The 22544-nt window shown below is 42.6% G+C and overlaps 1 protein-coding gene across 2 annotated transcripts in view; it reads left to right on the plus strand.

The window, feature by feature from the left end:
- VAT1L (vesicle amine transport 1 like) overlaps nucleotides 1-22544 on the plus strand; it is a 59348-nt gene that overhangs the window by 30028 nt on the left and 6776 nt on the right. For both annotated transcript variants that reach the window (XM_083515113.1, XM_083515112.1), the window contains exon 8: nucleotides 21465-21548. In XM_083515113.1, the coding sequence (XP_083371239.1) occupies nucleotides 21465-21548 (84 nt within the window). The remainder of the gene's footprint in view (nucleotides 1-21464; nucleotides 21549-22544) is intronic.

Genomic DNA, 22544 nt, shown 5'->3' on the forward strand with positions numbered 1-22544 from the left:
ACACTGTTGTTCTTCAAGGTTCCAGCTAGGCTCAAACAGGAGCATTGTAGTTCTGTTCATTTTTAAGGGGGACTGTAAGCAAAGAGACATCTTTCTCATTCTGCTCCCATAAGGCTTTCCCTTGATGCAAGATCATTTGGATTTTATTGTATAGGTAAATAGCAAGGTTGTGGAGAGTAGTGAAGGTAGAAGGCATCTTTCCCCGCTTTCCTTCCAGTTGGGACATCACCATATGGTGCAGGAAAGAGAGTTTGTGGTTTTCTGCTTAACTCTAATAGCCCATCCAGGATACTTTATGTAAGCTGCTAGTTCTCATTGCACTGTTTTTGATTCCCCTGCCTAGGTTTTTCCCCATTTAATTTTGTGTGTGTGTGCTTCTGCAAACTTGGAGGGTTCCCCAAGTCTGCTGCTACCTCCCTCTCGTGGATGGATGGTACAGTTTTGGCTACATAAAGTTGGCACTGGGAAACTGAATTCACTTTTGGTGTATATGACACCTTCAGTTGCAGGTGGTACTCTGTGCTAAAATGAGAAATAGCATGTGCTTAGCCCTCTGGTTTACAGTATAAAAGTAAACTCACTGTTAGGGAGAAAGGGAAAGGGGAATGGGAGGCGAATCAGTTGGGAAAAGCCACAGTGAATACTAGTTACACTCATTTTTGAGGTGGTAAACCTTAGAATGGGAGAATGATCTATTTGCACAGCAAAAATGTCAACTCCTGGTATGACATTTACTTTAACCATCATGATAAGAATGAGATACTGAATTAAAGTACAGAAGACATAGATTCAGATTATTTATCAGTTTACACTTCCACAACCATTACATTCAACAAGAAGGTAAAATAAACACAAAGATAAATCCTTTTGACAGTTTAAAATCTCTGTAGTTACCTTCTGCAGAAGCTTTCCCTAGCCTTGAAGATTAAGAAATCAGTACATATTGATATTATTTTGTTATAGTTTTTATGGTTGATTTCTGTACAGCCTACACAGGACGAGCTACTGAAGACAGATATAGATATACATATAACATGTGTATTGATCAACTTCTTCCTTGGAATATTGAGTTTTTCTAGCCAAAATTGGAAGCATGTAAACAAAAAATTGAATTGAATGCACGAGCCATAAAACAAATCCAACCCAAACCCTGGGATCATTATATTCTTGCTGATGATTCCAAGCTGTAACATGCTTTACAAATTCCCCACTAGATCATGAGCAGTGAGTAGGCTTGATAAATGAGCTAGGCTGCAATCTCAAACAGATTGTATTTGCATACTTCTCAGGCTAGTGTCAAAATGACAGGATAGAAATCTACCAAATGTTAAATGAATGTTGCCAAACAAATGAAGAGGGACAGGGACGCTGCCATATAAGACTACCAACACAGCTTGTCTTAGCACTATTTACATATTTTAAAGGAGATTGTTGCCCTACCCTGAATCCCCACTTGACATCATTGTTGCCACCATTGAGCAAATAGGTAATGCCCAATGCTAGTCATACTCTGAATAGACCCATTGAAATTAAGGAGATTAATAAATTAATTTACTTCCATTAGTCTACTCTGAGTAAAACGTAAGTGCAACCCTGCATGTTGTCACAGGGATACTTTTTTCAACACTAAGAACCGCATCAACACCATACATTTAAAGCACTATTATACCACTTTAGGCAGTCATGGATTTCCCCAAAATAATCCTGGGAATTGTATTAACAGTGCTGAAAGTTGTTAGGAGATCCCTACAGAGCTGAAATCCCTAGAACTCCCTGGAAAGAGAGGTTGGTTTTTGAACAAAGACGGTTAAAGTTGAATAATAGTGCTTTAAATATATGGTGCAGATGTGGACTATGAATGCACATGCAGCATCATTAAAAATAGGAATTGGAAGAGTGGTTGAAACAGCAGCGGCAGATATGGTGCAAAAAGTGAGTGGTGAATTTACATCTAAATCAACCCAGAGGGACAACAGACTATGAATGGATTTTCTTGTGATCAAATTAGTCAGAAGGTTTGCAAGCTAAGAGTGATTTTAAACACTGTTATCCACTATGACATTGGGTTCTTTCATTAGAGTTGCCACTGATACTTGAAAATTGACAGCCTTGCGTCCAGGTCTAGGTTTCAGGGTTGGGATTGCTTCCTGAAAAACATGATACATGTTACAGGGGCCTTGAGTGGAAGGAGTTTCTCAAAATAAACTGGAGACATTTTGCCCAAGGAGAGAGCTCTGCTTGTGCAACGTTGCAATTGTGAGCAGTTCTCCCACTTCCTCAGCATCTCCATGCCTCATTCCAGACTCCTCAGGCAGACCCACTGACCCTTTAGAGAAGATTTTCATGTGGTACATGGGACTCTGAAGAGAAAGGTACTGGAAATTCTCCCTCCACAAGTTCCCTTCATCTTGCCACAACTGTGACAACATTCACAGTTTCTGCTGAATGGGAGTCTCAGTCTTATTAGGTAATTAAGCAGGAGGAAATAGCTGCTGTTGATTTTGTGCAGGGGTCTGTCTTGAGCAGTGGTGCCTTTCAACCTACTAGGGGCATTCTTGTTCCAGCCAACCAGCCATGCCTCCCCTTCAAGCACTGATCACTCCAGTAGTGGTGAATGTAGTGTGATGACCCACCTGATACTGACACCAGTGCTGCTTAGCTGGATGAGTCTGGGCAGAGCTGCAAGGTTAGAGTTGCATGGGTGCATCCGTGGCAAAGCTTAATTGACAGCAGAAATCCCACTTGCTTGCCCAGTCCAAAAGACCCATCCCATTCCCATATAATGAGGCCCAAGGCATTGTCTCCCTTGTTGAATCATCTTAGCTTGCTTAGCTATACACAGCACTTGTTGTACCTTTAAACCTTCTTTTGCCCATGTACCATGCTGATTTGAGCTTTAAAGGTTTTGGTGGAAACCATACTCCAAATTCAAGTTCTACATCCTCCAGAGAAAGCCATGGAAAACTGTTGACTTGAGCAAGCACCAGGCAGAGTCCTATGCACAAATGCAGATTCCAGAGCACTAGTACAGAGGACACAGGGTTGTATCCAACTAAGTTCTACTCAGAGTAGTCCCACTGAAATTAATGGGCCTAGGTTAGCCATTAATTTCAATGGAAATACTCTGGGTAGAACTAACATTGGTCTTAGGCATGGAAGCTCTTAGGCATGAAAGATATAGAACATGAGCAAGCATGGTCAAATACAGAGCTTTCAGGACCCTAGATAAGTTACTGAACTGATCATCCCATCCAATCTCTTCTCTGCTCCAAGGATAGCCATCATGTGGCTTTGGACTACATCATATGCCTTGGACTACAACTCCCATTATCACTAGCCATGCTGCTGGGGTTGATGGGAGTTGTGGTTTAAAACACCTGGAGGGAACCACATTGGTGACCCTACAAACTGAACTCTTTTATATCTCCTGGCCCTGACAATCCCTGCTGAGCTTTGTCCATCTCCAAGAGTGGAAAGTCCAGGCCTAGGTCCTGGACCTAAGCACCCTGTTAGGTAACAATTTCCAACACTGCTTCTGTTGGTGATCAAAATCTGGGGAGCATGAAGTTTCTAATGAGTAACTCTGTCAAGTCAAGCTCAGGCAGTGCTGTCCTGGGCAGGCTGTGTGTCTTCATTCGGGGGCTTTGGTTTTCAAGGGCCCCTGGTTGTCAACTTCTGGCTTACTTACAGGGTTTGATGCCAAATGCTGGTGCTGGCTGTTCTATGTCTGTGGCTGAGACTTGGCTGCTGGTCAATGTCCAAGTCAAACCAGTTCCAGTGCTGCAAGCTGGTCGCCAGGCATCTTTTTGCCTGCTGGAACATGGACAAATATCACATCTATCAAAGAGCAAGGAATAATCTTGTTCCATCAGTGGTGGTGGGGGGGTGGACTAATAACTATATTCATTTGCATTGATTACAGTAGTGGATATTAATTCAATATATCGGCTGCATCATCACAATAAAGATTACACCATCAAGCCAAATGTTAAAAATGGAAAAGCAATTGCATTAATTGGAGCATTTCTTTTCCAAGGTGCACCTCATCTAGAGCTGAATTAATATAATGCACTCTTCTGTCACTCCTGATATTTCCATGACAGCATTTCCTTTCTCATGCAAATGCATTTATGGATGGGAAAATGCCAGAGAGAGTGGTGCGCTGGCATCCTGTTTTGTCATTTGCCTTGCAGTACTTTACATTCTGCTTGTCATGATATCTCTATTGAGTAAACCTCTGATGCTCAAGGTCTACTAATATGTTTAAATGGTAGATCAATGTTGCCTCTCTCTGCACAAGATAGTCATAATAAATTAAGCCTCTTTCAGAAGGCTGGCAACTGAACTGACCTATAAGTTTAGCATGTTGTGCTGGCAGAACTTTGATGAAGAAAGGAAGAGAAGGGCTAAACTAAGAAGAGGCAGAGAGCAAACCGACAAAAAATCAGTTACAGAAATGAATCTTAGCATCTCCACAAAGAGCAAATTGTCTGCTAGATTCCAAGAAAGCGATACATGCACTTGGCTTGAAGCATCAGTAGCAATTAACAATAATGAGCTTCACTTCTAAATAAATGAGAACAGACCTGGGGGGAGATGCTTCTATCTAAACAGTCTGGCAAAGGCTGTGTTCCCTAAATAACCTTAAGTGAACTGACACATTCCAAATGATCAGAAGCCAGTTTTTAGTGATATCCCCTTTGAGAAGAGGATAAAGCCAGGATGGATGTACTCCTAAATAGAACGGTGCTGTGTGTAGATGAATGGTCAGCAGCTGGTTACCCCTGTACAAAGCCTGGCACTTTGGAGTGTCATCTAAGCTTCCCTGCACAGGAAAATGAGGGGGGTGGCTAAGCAACGACCATGGAAATAGGACTTGGCAACAGGTCATTTTGGAGTCAGAGTAAAGTTGCTTCAGGGCCTTGCCAAACCTGTAGCCAAAACTGAGTTAAGGACTCACCACACTGAGTCTGGTAGGTGGCACCCTGGCATGAAACAAGTCTGATCTTCTTTAACATATTTAGTTACCGACAGAGGTATAGTCTTATAGCAAGTGTAGAAGTGAAAATGTTAGCATCCTGATACAAGAGTTCTGTATAGGATGGTACAACCCCAGAGACCCTGTGTCCCTCCCTAGCTTCAGTGTACAGGTAACTCGCAGCTTACGTGCATTTAACTTGTGTGCATTCAGCTTTACACGCTTTGTAGTAATAATTATAATGATAATAGTCCTAGACGTATTGTAATTCCTTTGCCTTCACTCTATTCAGACCCAAGATATTTCCCTTCTCTCCTCCACCCCATATCCCTAAATTGCAACATGCAAAGAAAAACACACTACCTTTTTTTAACTGAAAATGCAGTTCCTTATGCCAGGTTGAAAAAAGCCTCACCTTCCAAAATATCATCTTTCTACATACCAGGTTGCTCATTTCTCTCTCTGCCCCCCTTTCAAAGGAAATTCAAATGAGAGACAGGTGGTCCCACGGGTGCAAGCCACCTTAGGTCTGGGCTTGACTCACTTGTGGGTCCTGATTCATCATGGTTGTGACTGAAAGACTGTAAACAAAACAGTGCCAGGAACTTCTTTTTTTACATATTTATAGGCTAATGGGGAAACTTGAGAGTTTGCACTCCAATTGTGGGACTATGCAGCTTCTTTTAAATAGCTAAAATTGGTCCCTGAGAGTCCAGGTTTGCCTTCACTAGCAGTTTTTGGTCCTTTTTAAAGAAAATTCTTCATTTCTGGCCTGTTTTTACATTGGCTACCATGGCAACAGACCATTCAGGGGGAAAGGCGTCCTTCTGTACTGAAAGAAAAAGCAAAGGAAAGTGTAGCTACTAGAGGCATTTGCTGTGCAGGGCCAACCCAAGCCTTTTTGCTGCCTGAGGCAATGATAGCACATGCCTCATTCCATGTACAAACCCAACCAAATAGGCAGCTAAATCTTACTAGGGTGTGACAGTGCCCTCCACTGCTCCTGAGAGCAGCAGCCTAGTTTAGGAGAAGGTAAGCCATTCTATATGGCACACACAGCTCTTCCCCCTATCACTTACCTCAGTATCTGCTGCCTGAAGCAGCCACCTTAGTCTACCTAATGGTAGGGCCAGCCCTGTTGATGTGGACAGGGCACCTAAAAACGAACATACTTCATTGTAATGGCAAAAAAATGACACAGCTATCTTTTTAGCCCCTCCTGGTGCTGTACAACTTTAGAATACAAATGTGGAAAGTATCCTATGCCCCCAAAGACCCTATTTACCAGGAATGTGCCTGGTAAATATATATATTTTTTTAAAAAAATGATATTTATTAAAGGTTTAAAAATTACAGCAAAAAGAAAAAAACAAAAAAAATTAACAGGACATACATTACAATACATAAAAAGAAAGACATAGAAAAACAATACAACAATACAGCAAAAAGAAACAATAACACTAAAACATACATCTAATATTCCATATCTTTTACCTTTCATTTACTTGTTTCATCGACCTCCTCGCACCTCCATTTTTTGTATTCTAGTTCAATTAATTGTTTCAGCAAATTCTTTCCATCTTTCTCAATTTTTGTTCTATAATTTATCTTAACGGTTTAACCTTAAATTTTTCATTTTGGCCCATTATCAATCAGCTTTTACTTAATTCTTAATTACATTTCTGCTAAAACCATATAACTTCATTCCAGCATCCTTCTAACATTCATTAATTTTGCAATGTTTTTGTAAATATACTTTAAATTTTTTCCAATCTTCTTCCACCGACTCTTCTCCCTGGTCTCAGATTCTGCCAGTCATTTCCGCCAGTTCCATGTAGTCCATCAACTTCATCTGCCATTCTTCCCTGGTGGGTAGATCGTGTGTCTTCCAGTACTTTGCGATAAGTATTATTGCTGCTGTTGTGGCGTACATAAAAAAAATCCTATCTTTCCTTGGCACCAATTGGCCGACCATGCTCAGGAGAAAGGCCTCTGGTTTCTTCAGGAAGGTATATTTAAATATCTTTTTCATTTCATTATAGATCATCTCCCAGAATGCCTTAATCTTTGGGCATGTCCACCAAAGGTGAAAGAATGTGCCTTCAGTTTCATTACATTTCCAGCATTTATTATCGGACAGATGGTAGATTTTTGCAAGCTTGACTGGTGTTATGTACCACCTGTATACCATTTTCATAATATTCTCTCTTAAGGCATTACATGCCATAAACTTCATACCAGTGGTCCATAACTGTTCCCAGTCAGCCATCATAATATTATGTCCAACATCTTGTGCCCATTTATGTTCAGTTTCTGTTAATTGGTTCTCGTGGGAAACTTGCAGATTCTAGCTTCACACAATTAACTCAAGCTGGTGTCAATTTACTCTTGGCAGAAAGCCCAGGTCTGCTTGACCTAGAAACTACTCACTCTGATTGGTTAACGACCAGCACTCAACTCTGTTATCTAGGATTGCTAGCACAGTTTGATGTGAGGTGTGTTAGGAGTAAAAGTGCTGTGTATGGTTATGAGAGAGAGAGAGAGAGAGAGAGAAAGAGAGGATTTATTTTGCTTTTATTTGTATGCAGAAACTCTGCTGGTTTTATTTTTTCCTTTTTAATAAATCCTGTAAATAGTTCTTCTGAGTCTAGCTGACTAGTCATTACCGCCGCAACTAGCTTCCTCGCTGTGCAGGAAAACTCTGCTACGTTTGGGCTAAAGCCAGTAGGGCTATGCCTGACACTTCAAAGTTCCATGAGGTTATGGGCATTGTGCTGCCAGCCTGAGTTGCGGTGGTGTCAGCATCAACGGCGTTGGTTCCAGTAGTTCCAGAAGTTGTTGTTCCTGTTGGTGCAGCAGATGGACTCTGGCTGGTTCCTGACCGTCGTGAGCTGGTGACACAGTGGACACAAGGACAACAGCTGCAGCGTGTGAGTGCTGGGTGCTGTGGTTCCTGTTTTCTCTCTCGGTGGTCGTGAGTAGCTGGTTCCGGGTTCCAGGGACATCGCTCTCAAGATGGCCTCACAACCAGTTCAGATGGCTTTTGAGCGTCTGAATGACTCCAATTACTTGCTGTGGTCGGAACGCATGCAGGCAGTGCTGCAGAGGGATCGTCTCTGGCAAGTGGTGAGTAAGTTTCCTGCGAAGCCTGATGATGAAGACCTCGATAAAGACCAAAGAGCAAGGGCCACAATTGTCTTGGGGCTGGAAGATTCCCAGTTGCCGTATGTGAGGGGAATCAAGACAGCTAGAGGTGTGTGGCAAGCACTTAAAGAACTCCATGTGCGTGAGACAGCGGTTTCCAAGCTGTTCATTCGCAAGGCATTGTACAAGGCAATGTTACAGCCTGGGGTTACAATGCAGGAACACCTACACAGTTTACAGTTAAAGTTTTCTGCGCTACAGGAAAGAGACTGTGCGTTAGACCAGCAGGAGAAGGTGGCTATTATTTTGAGTTCTCTCCCAGAAAGCTGGGATAATTTAGTTTTGTCTCTAGAAGGCATGCAGGAGCATGATTTATCAGTCAGTTACGTTACTGGGCGTTTGATTGAAGAATGGCAGAAGAGGCAAGAAAGGTCGGTGGCTGCAGAGGCTTCTACAGGTGGACGGTTTGGAAGGAGTTCTCATGCCGTACCAGAGGTGAAGCAAGAGCAGCGTGCCGGTGAGAAGTCAGCGTTTGCTGTTAGGCGTTGTTTCCGATGTGGGTCTTCAGCGCATCTAAAACGACAATGTCCGGAGTTGGTCAAGTCTCAGTTGCCGGTGCAGGAGCAGAGACGAGATCAGCAGCAGCAGCAGCGTAAAAAGAAATTCTTCAAACGAAAACAGTCGGCTCAGCTGGTGACCGGCGAGGTCAAGATTGCTGATGAGAAACAAGCGGTCTGGGTGGTCGATTCGGGAGCGTCTCGCCACATCGTAAATTCAGATGAATTATTTGTTTCCAAGAACTCAGCACAGCGCAGCCAGGTGGCTCTAGCAGACGGAAGTACTTCCGAAGTGATTTCGGGGGGTGCAGTTTTTGTTCCTTGTCTTCGTGAATGCCTGCAAAATGTACTTTGTGTGCCGTCATTAAGGAGCAATCTGATGTCTGTAGATTGTTTGCTAAAAGCTGGGTTTAAAGTGTATTTTGAAGGAGACAGTTGCATTATTAAGAAGGCTGGTGAGATTTTAGGCACTGCTAAGTCAGAGGGAGGCTTGTTTTGGCTTAAAGCAGGATCTCAAGTTGCAGCAGTAGTCAGTAAATCTCAGCCTGCAGTGAATAACAAAGCTATACATGACAACTGTGTGCACTTATTGCATAGGAAAATGGGGCATGCTTGCTGGAAAAGTGTACTAAAAATGTCTGAATTGGCTGATGGGGGTAATTTAAAGAGTTGTAACAAGTACCTTGATTGTAATGTGTGTAAAAAGGTTAAAACCCACAGAGTCTCTTACCCCAGAAGTGACAGAGTTAGTGAGTCACCGCTACAGCTGGTTCACATGGACGTAATTGGTCCATTTGCTGTAAGCAGGGGTGGAGCGCGCTTTTCACTAACAATTGTGGATGACGCCACGCGTTACTCTTGGGTTTTTCCCATGAAAAATAAGGGTGACGTGTTCACTAAGTTTAAAGGCTGGGTGGCATCTGTGGAAAGATTTCTGTCCATTAAACTCAAAAGGATTCAGACGGACAGAGGTGGCGAATTTATGTCAAATGCCTTTAGAGATTGGTTACAAAAGCGTGGCATTGGGCATAGAAAAACGAACGTTTTTTCCCCAGAGGAGAATGGCATTGCAGAGCGAAAAAACAGATCTTTACAAGATATGATGTTTGCCATGCTTGATGATGCTGATTTGCCCATGTCTTATTGGGGGGAGAGCATGCTCACCGCGTGTTATCTCCAAAATAGGCTCTTTCATCAAACAATAGGTACAACCCCGTACTTTAAATTGTTTCAGAAAAAACCTAAAATTGACCATTTGCATGTGTTTGGATCAAAAGCCTGGGTATTAATTCCAAAACAAATGAGGAAAAAGGGAGATCCTAAGACCAAACAGTTAGTGTTTGTGGGTTACCAGGAGCTGGGAAAAGGTTTCCGCTTTGCTGAAGGGACAAATGGCATTGTGATCTCCAGGAATGCCAGTTTTTGTGAACATAGTGGCTGGGAGAGACTACATGCCAATACTGAGGTTTGGTTTGAACCTTCCCAGGAGCTTCATGACTCTGAAGGTAGACACAGAGAGTCAGAGTCTGAGGGGGAGGAAAGTTCAGATAAGAGCTCTCAAGAAAGTGGAGTTAGCCAAAGACCAGTTGCTAAGCAACAAAAGAGAGGTCGTAGTTCTGAGGAGGAAAGTGGGTCAGAAGAAAAATTTTCTCCCAGAAGATCTAAAAGACAAAACAAAGGAGTGCCTCCGGTGCGTTTTTCTCCAGATACTGCAAATGTGTTTAGTGTAATTGCAGAACCCAAGAGTTTTCAGGAGGTGTTAAAGTTACCAAAAGAGGAGGCAGAGCGCTGGAAACAGGCAATGGAGGAAGAGATGTCCTCTCTGAATGAGCACAAGGTTTTTACACCAGTAGCAGCGCCTGAGGGGGCAAAGATTGTAGGCTGCAGGTGGGTGTACAAACTTAAACCTCTGGTGACAGGAGAGTACAAATACAAAGCTCGTTTAGTGGCTCAAGGATATTCTCAGAGGCCTGGAAAAGATTATGACGAGACTTTTTCCCCTACTGCTAAGGGGGACAGTGTAAGGCTGATTTTAACACTTGGAGCAAAGAGAAAACTCCTGTTAAACCATTTTGACATTCAGACTGCATATTTACATGCATCAATATCAGAAGACCTGTATCTAGCCGAACCGCCTGGTTATGAGACAGGTTCCAATAGAGTGTTGAAATTAAACAAAGCTCTATACGGTCTCAAACAGGCTGCAAGATCTTGGAACAAATGTTTCCATGAGGCCTTAGTGTCATTTGGTTTCAAGCAGAGTACAGCTGACAATTGTGTTTATGTACGTGGTACAGGCAGTGATCAAGAGTTTTGTCTGATTTATGTAGATGATGTATTGTATGCCTGCAAAACAGATAAACAAACTAAAAGATTTGCCAAGCAATTGTCCAGTAAGTTCAAAGTGAAAGACTTAGGCCCGGTTAGGACATATCTAGGGTTGGAAGTGTGCTGGGCCCAAGATGGCAGCTGCCTAATTAGTCAGCAGAACAAAGTTAAACAACTACTGACTACATACAGGATGCAGGATTGCAAAGGGACAGCGGTGCCTATGGATCCAGGTTTCATAAAAACACTTCACATAGATGAGAGTCCTGAATTTGAACATCCTGATGTATATCACTCTGTAATTGGAAGTTTATTGTATCTAGCACAGTGGTCCAGACCTGATATTAGCTATGCAGTAGGCATATTAAGTAGATTGGTCTCAAAACCCACACTAAATGCCTGGAAAGGGGTAAAACAAGTTCTGAGGTATCTCAAACAGACAATTGGCTATATGTTACAATTAAATTCTTCCAAGGACGAAATGTTGAGTTGCTACTGTGATAGTGACTGGGGAAATTTGCCGGATAGAAAATCTGTCACAGGACTAGTCATAATGGTCGGTGGAGCTTTAATCAGCTGGCGGTCACGCAAGCAAGACATTGTAAGTGTGTCATCAACGGAATCAGAGTACGCCGCATTGAGTGAATTGTGCAACGAGGTGATTTATTTCAAGCATTTGTTAGCAGATTTAAATGTAAATTGTGGAGAACCAGTACAAGTTTACATTGATAATCAAGCTTGTATAACCTTAAGTAAAACAGAGGGTTTCAAATCGCGTTCCAAACATATCTCTGTAAAATACCAAAATGTACGTTGCTGTGTACAAGACAATGTAATCTCCTGTACTTATGTATCAAGTGAAGAAAATGTAGCAGATGTGTTAACTAAACCATTGGCAAAGATAAAGAACAAGCGAATGTGCAAGGGTTTAGGTTTGCTGGAAAAATAATCTCCTACATAGGTGTATTTGGAGTTAATTGTTCAGCAGAATCTGTGAGGGGGTGTTCAGTTTCTGTTAATTGGTTCTCGTGGGAAACTTGCAGATTCTAGCTTCACACAATTAACTCAAGCTGGTGTCAATTTACTCTTGGCAGAAAGCCCAGGTCTGCTTGACCTAGAAACTACTCACTCTGATTGGTTAACGACCAGCACTCAACTCTGTTATCTAGGATTGCTAGCACAGTTTGATGTGAGGTGTGTTAGGAGTAAAAGTGCTGTGTATGGTTATGAGAGAGAGAGAGAGAGAGAGAGAAAGAGAGGATTTATTTTGCTTTTATTTGTATGCAGAAACTCTGCTGGTTTTATTTTTTCCTTTTTAATAAATCCTGTAAATAGTTCTTCTGAGTCTAGCTGACTAGTCATTACCGCCGCAACTAGCTTCCTCGCTGTGCAGGAAAACTCTGCTACGTTTGGGCTAAAGCCAGTAGGGCTATGCCTGACACTTCAAAGTTCCATGAATTTAATCATAGCAGATTTCACCGTTTCATCTTGAGTATTCCATTTCAACAGCAAGTTATACATTCTTGACAAATTCTTAACTTTAGGGTCTAACAATTCTGTTTCCAATTTTGATTTTTCTACCTGGAAGCCCAATTTTTTGTCCAAATTATATGCCTCCATTATTTGATAACAATGGAGCCAATCTCGTACTCTGATTTTTAATTTTTCAAAGCTCTGCAATTTTAATCTGTCACCCTTTTGTTCCAAAATTTCCCAATACTTCGGCCATTTGGCCTCCATATTGAGTTTTTTTCTGAGCCTTTGCTTCCATTGGTGACAACCATCTTGGGGTTTTATTTTCTAACAAGTCCTTGTATCTTATCCAAACATTAAACAGTGCTTTTCTGACAATATGGTTTTTAAACGCTTTATGTGCTTTAAGCTTGTCATACCACAGATGTGCATGCCAACCAAATACATTGTGCCTGGTAAATATCTGGTCCTATTTTGCAACCATTTTGTAAGCTTCTTCAAGGATGTCTTGTTATGTTTAAAATGTTGCATTCCTAGAGGTTATCCAATTTAGGGTTCCTTCAATCTCTGGGTGGCACACTAGTAAAAAGGAAATAATAGCCATTGCATTTCTTACCATCTTCTCTCCAGGCTAGTTTATACACACTCTTGCACACCTCTCTATCCTTCATCCAGTCAAGCACAAAGCATTGTCAGAGTTCAAGGACACATTGCAGTCTGGCAAGAACACTCAAGGAGGATGAGAAGCAATGTCAGTGCAGGGTGAAGCCTGGGGAAAGAGGTTGGGGTTGGGATGTGGCATTAGGAGAGTCCTAGGGCTAAATAGAGAGACCCAGAGATTTGCATTTGGACCCAAGATGAGGTTCCCTACCCATGTTTAATGTGGCATTCACATGAAGGACTAGTCTAGTCCTTAGTAAAAGGTAGGGGCAGCTTTACTTTACTATGCATGCATATAAATGCATTCTAGTCCAGCACTCTGTCATCCAGTGGCCAATCAGATGCTTGATACTGACCCAGAAACTCCAGCGGGTGCAGAATGCTGCAGCGAGACTCCTTATGGGGTCCTTGCCACGGGATCACATTCACCCAGTGCTATACCAGCTGCACTGGCTCCCGGTGGAGTACAGGATCAGGTTTAAGGTGCTGGTTAAAACCTTTAAAGCCCTATATGGCCTAGGACCCTCTTACCTATGGGACCACCTCTCCTGGTATGTCCCACAGAAGACCTTACAGTCTTCAAACAAAAACATCTTGGAGGTTCCAGGCCACAGGGAGGTTAGGCTGGCCTCAACCAGAGCCAGGGCCTTTTTGGCTGTGGCTCCAATCTGGTGGAATGCTCTGTCACAAGACACTAGGGCCCTGCGGGACTTGACATCTTTCCACAGGGCCTGCAAGACAGAGCTGTTCCACCAGGCCTTTGGCTAAGGCACAGCCTTTGGTAATCCTCATAGAACTCTAGCCCAGTGGTTGCCATTAATTTGATTTTGAATTGATTGTAGAATGAATTGATTTTAGAATGCTGTATTACTTTTACTGTTGTTAGCCACTCTGAGCCCGGCTTTGGCTGGGGAGGGCGGGATATAAATAAAAATTAATAATAATAATAATAATAATAATAATAATAATAATTTATTTATTAGAAGCCCACAAGCAGGACATGAGTGCAGCAATGCTCTCCCTGCTTGCAATTCCCAGAAGGTATGCAGAGACATACTGCCTCTGACCATGAAGGCGGAACATAGCCATTAATAGCCTTATCATCAATGAATTTGTCTAATCCTCTCTCAAAGCCTTCCAAGTCAGTGGTCATCACTTCTCACTCTCTCCTTTAGGTTGCAAGCCTGCAACAGGGCCCTTGGCCTTTTAAACATTCTATGCAGTTCCTTGTGACATCAAATGTTTGTGATTTATTTATTTTAAACTCTAAACCATCATGCCCCTCATCTGGACTGAGGAATGCCCTAAGCACCGGTATTTTACTAAGGTAACATTGTGGCTCTGATAAACCAGACAAATCAACAGTGATAATGAAAACCATTAGGGGTGATGGCTCCACTGAAAGGTTACAATATTGAAAGTGCTGCTTAAGAGCTATCCGTGCTAAAATATGCCATATCTGGAGATGCCTGGCATTGAACCTGTGACCTTCCACATGCAAGTAGATGCACTACCACAGAGCTACATACCTTCCCACCTTTGCCTGGAGCACCTTTACATGCAGAGGCCCCCTTTATATGCACCCAATGTGCAGTCACCAGAGGCTGGGGGGAATGGTGATTAGTGACCCCACTCTATGAGTGTTCAGTAAATGTATAGGAGCTGCAAATACACCCTATGGTGACTAATAGTGCACCTCTGAATGCAAAATAGACACATTTTTGTCTGGATTTATCCTGTCATAAATCTGGGCAAGATCTGCATCAGTTACCTCTGCCACTTGTGTTGCCAAAGTAACTCTGACGCTAAAAGCTTGTATTTGTAGACCACATGACCTGTAACCATGGAGATCTCATCCCTGTGATTCGTCACAACGTGATTTAGCTGCTTGTTCCTTAGCAGCACCGGGGCAAGGCAGATGGGGAAAGGAATTAATTAGAGATGGGGAATTTATCTTTTTGCAGTGTAACTGACCAGTGGCTTAAATCTGTCCTCCAACGATGCTCAACTTGTATTAGTAGAAAAAGCTACCCACAATCCATCAAGGTTCTATAACAGAAACAGCATGAGCTAGGGACTGGAGGATACTGCTAATATCCTGTTGGGGTGTGTTAAGCATGACAAGGGTTTGACCTAGGAATATGTGAAACTCCATTTAGAAACTCCATCCTCTGTGATGCTTTACATACAGCTGTGGAGCATGCCAGGGGCAAGAAGCACTGGGAAAAGCGTTGCAGAGGTGAGGGACAAGGAACACTGGGAAATTAGCAGTGTGTTTGTTTGTTTAGTGCCATCACCACAGTACTTCAGAGCTCAAGAAAGCAGCTCCTTGCCACAAGGAGCTTACCATCTAAAAATTGGTATGGGAAAAACAATATGAGAAAGAAGGCAGGGGTAAATAAGGAAGCAATAGGTATTTGTTTCAACCTGTCTGTTGAGCATTCATTCTGATTTTGCTGCAGGAAGGTTAGATGTCATTGCATCAAAACGAGCAGTATCCTACACTTTTCAATGCATTCTCCCATCACTTTCCTTATCACAAAAAGTCCCACCATTTGGGGAAGCAAGTTTGTTGCACATGACCTCCCAATCCACTATCATTGAGCAACCTGGATTTGCCATCCCCAAAACAATGCCCTCAGTCTGGAAGCACCCTCAGTTGCCCATGCGTAGGCTTCTCGATCACAATAAGGCATGAGAGATGGGCGATTGTGCAAAGGCTTTGTGGGTTTTGAAGAGGGATGTGAAGGAAGGAGGCAGTTCCAAGCATGCAATAGCAAAGGAGTAAAATCAGAGCCTTTTGAAGAAGTAAGAATCCTTCAGATGGTAGAGGGTGGTGGAGCTGGAGCAGCAAAGATCATGAGACAGATGCCAGAGAAGGGAGGAGAGAATGAAGACCTCTTTCCCTTTCTCCATCCCCCTGTTGCTAATGATAGACCAGCAGCAAAGGTATGTGGGTGAGAAAAGGCAGGAGAAGAAGCAGGAGGCTGTATGCTCCCAGGCAGAACTAGAAGAGTGCTTGCTTTCCCCCCTCTTCCCTCCAGCCTTTTTTCTTGTGGGTCATGTAGTTTAGACAGGCAGGAACTCTCTTGTTTAACTTATGGTATGTAAGACTCTTTGGGAGTCTTTTTGGCTAAAAAGCAGGGTACAAACGCAATAAGTAAATAAATAGTACTGGGCTATCTCCAACAACTGCGGAGATGGAGGCTGAGGGATAGGGGCTTCCCTAGTGTGATTGTGGCAAATAGCTCATACTCTTTGCTGCTACACTGCCACCAGACAGGGAGTGTGGTGCAGTGGTTAGCGTCAGTCTTGGCTGGGTTCAGATCTCCACAAAGTTTACTGGGTGACTTTGGGTTCAGTCACCCTATCTCTGCCAAAAGTATTACATAGGGTGATTGCAAAGATAAAAGTCAGCAGTGGTGGTAATAAAAGTTGGGGAAATTGTGGAATAAAAATGCAGTAAATAGTACCCACTCTCTTATATCAGGTTCTGCATTTTCTGCTCACACAGAAGCCAAATAGCCATTGATTATTATGCAGCAGTTCATCAGGAGTAGGAGAATTTCCTACAGTGTACATTTCTTAGATCCAGCAGAGCAAGAAAAGGAGGTCCGTATCTCCATGTCTGCAGAATACAATGGTCTCCTTAACTTAGGTGGAGAAAATTTTAAACATCACAGTAGATAATGTTGCATTAAACGCAGGTGTCAGCGTTGGTTTTAAAATGCAACCAGCTCTGGAGATACAAAAGCAACCAGTATTGCTGGAACAGGGCCTAATGACCAGATGTTACATTATATGTGAGACTAGCATTTTATCCACCAGTGTGGGTGAAATGCTTCTTTCTTCTCTTTGGTATGGTGTGTTGCAGTAATGATTCATTCGGTGTTGTGGCTGTGTTTTCTGCTACATTTGGCTATGAGTTTTTTTTTCCATACGCCTCTGAAGATCTATCAAACCATGCACGAATGTTTGTGTTTAGTCTTTACTAAAAAACAGCTACAGAGGGAGGGAGCTATCTGACCAAGCATTGGTGGAGGGCATTGATCCAGTCACTGTCAATGAGCTGCAAAGCAGAAGGCATGCAGACATAATATAGGTGCCTGTATCTTTCCCCCTCGGTGACTAATAGCAAGACTTCCCAGGTGAGCAGTTGGATGGGGGACCATGGAAAAGATTGGCAACTCTTGCCACCTCTATATCATGGCCTTGATCTAACTCATGGTCAGAATACAGCCTGACAAAGACCTCTACGTAGAACTATTATGAAGAAGAGGCAAGGGCCCCACAGGGAATCCCAATACAACTGGGACCTAGAAAGGCCCCTTATACTTCTTAGGCAGCCCAAAATACCTAGCAACAATGGAAGCTGCTCTATATTGAGTCAGACTACTGATGCATCTAGCTCGGTATTGTCTACACCAGAGGTGGGGGAACTTTGGCCCTCTAGATGTTGTTGTGTTGTTGGACTGCAACTCCCATCATCCTTGACCATTAGCACGCTGCCTGGGTCTGATGGGAGTTGGGACCTAACAACATTTGAAGGGCCATATGTTCCCTATCTGTGGCCTACACGCACTGGCAATGGCAATCCGTGATTTCAGATAGGCGATGTTCCCAGCTCTACCTGCAGATGCTGAGGATTGAATGCTTCCTCTGTGGATCCACATCCTTAGTGTAATGGTATTATGGACAGAAACTTCACAAACTGCTCTTCCCTTTTCCCGCTTCCATATGCAGCATATAAACCAGCTGTAAGAAATGCAGGTAATGCCTCCAATTGCAATGTGGCACGTGAACTAGTCCTGAGAGGGCAGTACTTTTCAAACAGAGAAATGAAACACAAGGCAATTAAGTGTTATTGTATCCCACTTGAGTCAGAACTCTTTAAACATTTACTCGGTGCATATGGAGGCTGGTAAATTGTTTCAGTTAGACACTAATGACTTCGTGCTTTTAGAGAAATTCCAAATGAGCCTGAAGATTGGAAATGGTGGATGGGAGTCCCAGCAGTCTTTATTCAGCTGAGCAATAGAGGTGGCAAAGTACACGGGGGGGGGGGAGGAAAGGGTTGGACTGGAAGGATTCACCAAGCTGCTTTCTGTTCTCGAGTCCAGACCAGCTTCATTTTACTGGCACCTTCATTGCTTATCTCATTGCTGATTTGTTCCTTCTGGACCACTTATCCCCACTTGGCCTTGAAGCTGGGTGACCTCAGGCCAGTCACTGCCTCTCAGCCAAAGTGACACCACAGGGTTGTTGTGAGGATTAAATGAGGAGGGGAGAAACCATGTTCTTGGAAGAAAAAAGTGGGATATAAATGCAATAAACATATAAAATAAATCATTTATACCGTTATTTCATAAAATAACTGCTTGATATTCACGGTTTGATTGTAAAAAACAAACAAACCTCAAAGTGATTAAAAATAGCTAACTAACACACCTTTTAGCAACTGGTATTGTGTTCACAGGGTCTAAAAGCATGAAGGGGGACAGGCATATGCCTGCAACCCCCAGACCTACACAGATATGCCAGGGATTGAAATTGGGGCCTTTGCAATACAAAACAGCTTCTCTTCCACTGAGCTGTAGCCCTTAAGTAGGGTGGTCTGTTGTAAAAGAGGACAGGGTCCTTGCAATTTTAAGTTGTGTAAAGAAATAAATAAGTTATGAAAGCAAGAGCAAGGAGCCTGCACAGCAGAGGGTACAGCAATGCTTTGCACCAAATATTTTCATACTTTTTCAGTATTTTTATTTGGCATATATGTTGCTCACAGTCAACAGAAAAGCAAGGGGGGCCAACATGGTGCCCTTCAATGGCCTGGGATGACTAGATTTTCTGTTGAAAAGCAGCTGAACTTCCCTTGGAGTAAAGTAACCACAATGAACACTTGTAGATTACACTGCTTTTTCAAAATAGGGAGACAGATAAAGAATACTGGACATATCCAAAAGTGGGTCTTTAAACTTGGCTAATTCTCTTGCTGCTCTCTACAACAAAACTATTTTTCTGTCCCCTAGAAATCTGATACAGCTCCATCTATGCATACAATTTCTTTTTTACAGTTCTCTCCTAACTCCCTCCATCTGCATTCAATACACAGAGCAGCCTTATTTTTATATAATAAAAATTGGAATCATGTTGTTTTCTTTCCCAGCACCTGTTGTTCAAATTATGGAGAATTTGCCTATAAGCACACCTTGAGCTTTTCCCCAGAGGGTTAAACCTGATACTGTGTACGAGAGAAAAATGCAAGGGAGGCTTATTTCCTTCCACTGAGCATGAGATATGGGCATGCAGCAACTACTTTAATCACCATTTTTTGGCTGCCAGCCCAAAACCACATATTTGTGAGTAGTCCATTACTTTTCTTTTTCTTTTGGCAAAGAAATAGATCCAGGATTTGGGTGATAAGTCTCACCTAGCAGTCTAACATGCTTGCTCAGTCACTCAGATCTGGAACTATTTCCAGCTTTGGTACAGCAGACCCTTATAGTTTGCTAAGAAATTCTAAATGGCTTTATTTGCTGTTAAAAAGCTTGCAAAATAAGTGATTGGCAAGGATCCCTTGATAAGTATTAGTGGTCCAGTGAGGATGTGGTGTAGCAGCTACACCGCAGTTTAGTGTGAGGAGAATGGGTGAGACTTGAACTTGTGCACTCCATTCCTGGCGTAGCTGCAAGAAGAAATTTTTTTACTTCCAGTTTCCATTTACATCTTACATTATTTGTACCCAACAAACTGTGGTTAATCTTAACACTGGTTTGTTTGAAACAAGCAAACTGCAAATCATGGGTTAGGAAGGTGGATTGTTTTAGCAATTGGGATCCTCTTAAGGAAGGGTCCTGCTTGCGTGCAGGGCTTGAAGGACCCCTCTATGCCCGGCTCTTTCTTCTATTGGTCCCACAATCGCGCCACTTCTAGGCAGCCAATTAGGCTGCTTGGCACGAACGTGAGGGATATGAATTGGCAGCGGGACGCGTCACTCTCACTTGCTTCCCACCGCCGAAGACCCGCCCTCCCGCCCTCTTCTGCGTCGGTGGCCTGGCCTTGCTTGGGACTTTGGTTGGTCACCTGTTTTGCAGCAGGGGCCTGGTAGGAATTTTTCCACTTGTCAAATTGGCAGTGGCCATTTGGTTTTCGCCTACCTCCCAGCAATTGTCACAACTTTGTAAGGTTTGGCGGTTAGGCATTGACTCTGTGGGGGATGTGGGAGGGGAGGTGCGGCCATCACCTGACCCTCCATGAAAAAGGGTATTCCGTTAAAGGAATCCAGGGGTCCTGGATCTCATCCGAAGTCCACTTGAGGGGCTAGGGCCATGCCAGGACCACAGGAACATTGGGGTGTGCTTCCATTGATCTACATTGTTGTAGCTCCCTCGTTGGGTTACCCTTCTAGACTCCCTGCGAGGCTGGCAGGCGTCAGTTATAGTTCGTCAATGCCTAAGCCAATACCGCTCACTTTGTGTAATTCAATAAAGTTGTGGCCTAAATTTTGCCAGGCAACCTTAATCTTAAATATGTATCTGTGTGAATTCTTTTACGGGGGGGGGGGGTGTCCTGAGGCCCTCGAGACGCAAACCATGTTAAAGTTTATGATATTACGTATTGTATCTTTTTCTGTGCTGTAAGTCGCTTGGAGACCTTCAGGTGACAAGCAAATAAGTTTAAGAAATAACTAAAAGAAATTTAGTGAGGTACTTTTCAAAAGCTTTTTTGTTATTCTTAAGTACACAGTACACATGCTGCTTTTGCTTCAGCGAGACTTGTTCTATATGCTTGGTAATTCTATCTTAAATCATACTTTCCACCAATTTCCCCAGAACATACATTACGCTAACCAGTCTGTAATTTCCCAGATCCCCACTGGATCTCTTTAAAAAAAATAGTTTTATGGCCCTCAGAAATAGAGACTTATATTAGGTAGGAGTTGTGTATTTTCATCATAAGATTAGCAATTTCACATTTGAGGATTGTAGTCTTAATATTCAACATTCTCTTTTAACACTTGGTTGAATGGGTTCATTTTTATTATCACTAATGTACTGCACACCTTTCTCATCTGATTTTTGGTACTTCAGCATATTCTCATTGGGCCGCTCTGAGCCCGGCCTTGGCTGGGGAGGGCAGGGTATAAATAAAAAATTATTATTATTATTATTATTATTATTATTATTATTATTATTATTATTATAGATTCGAGTTCGTTTGTATTTGCGTCATGAAATATGCTTGTATTCAAAGGTGAACTGTTTGTTTGTTTGTTTGTTTGTGTGCATCACAAAGGGGATGTAACTTGGGCGTTTGTTACCTTATAGGTGAAAGAAGCAATGCAAAGAATCCATGACAGAGGCAACATAGGAAAATTAATTTTGGATGTGGAGAAAACACCAACTCCATTGGTAAGTGAAAATAAGTTTTAGGCAGTGGTGACTAATTTCTTTTTTGGACAGATGGTCACATTCACTATTGTTGAACCCTCTGGGGGGGGGGCACATTGCAGCAGTGGGTGTTGCCCAACATGGCGTAGCTCCCTATTTGTGGAATGCTCTCTTGACCAATTCTGTGCCTGGTTCCATGAGGTTTTGTTATCTCTTAACAATACATTTAGAGGGTTGGACAGCATCCATTTCTCCACTCATTTCTGGGAGGGGAGTCCTTTCAATTGTTCCAAATGGAAGGCAAATTAGAGCTCGCATAAGTTTCTTTCTGGCTTTGGGGTGTATTGGGAGAATGGGAAGTGTTGGATCAGTTCCTTTCCCTACACTGTTGCCCCTTTCCCTGCACTGTTTTCAGTCTTACTGGCATCAGCACTCTGACAATCAGCAGGACAAGGGCCATAGAAGTTTCTGCTGCTACAGGGAAGTGTCATCCAACACCTGATCTCCTTCTCCAAGGCCAGAATTCTTTCTCTGCCCTTGGCATGGAAGATCTCATGATCCATATAGCCCTGGGATATCCTCCCAGGGAACATAGAATTGCAAAGTTACACTGGATTAACAAGGAAGGAACAGTCATTTGCAAACAGCCTTCACTTTAATTAATCACATTCATGAAATCTACACATTTTTACATCAACACAGACCCCTTATTTTTTCTTGGTTGCTATATAGGACATATTTCATTGTGGTGAAAGAGTGATGGAGGATTCTACACATAATTCATTCACTGGTTCCATTTCTTTTTATGGCCTAAGAACTAAATTTCTGAACAGTTTGCTTTCCATAACAAAAGTCTGAACTCTTGCTTTTTAATAGATAATGTGGACACAATGCGTAATTCATTTATGGAACTTATTGCTGCAAGATGTAGTGATGGCCACTGACTTTGGTGGCTTTTAAAAAAGGATTAGGCAAATTAATGTAGGAAAATAGATCCATAAATAAGTTGTAGGATGC

This window comes from Podarcis liolepis (assembly GCF_965112155.1).
Source record: "Podarcis liolepis genome assembly, chromosome: 7".
NCBI lineage: Eukaryota > Metazoa > Chordata > Lepidosauria > Squamata > Lacertidae > Podarcis > Podarcis liolepis.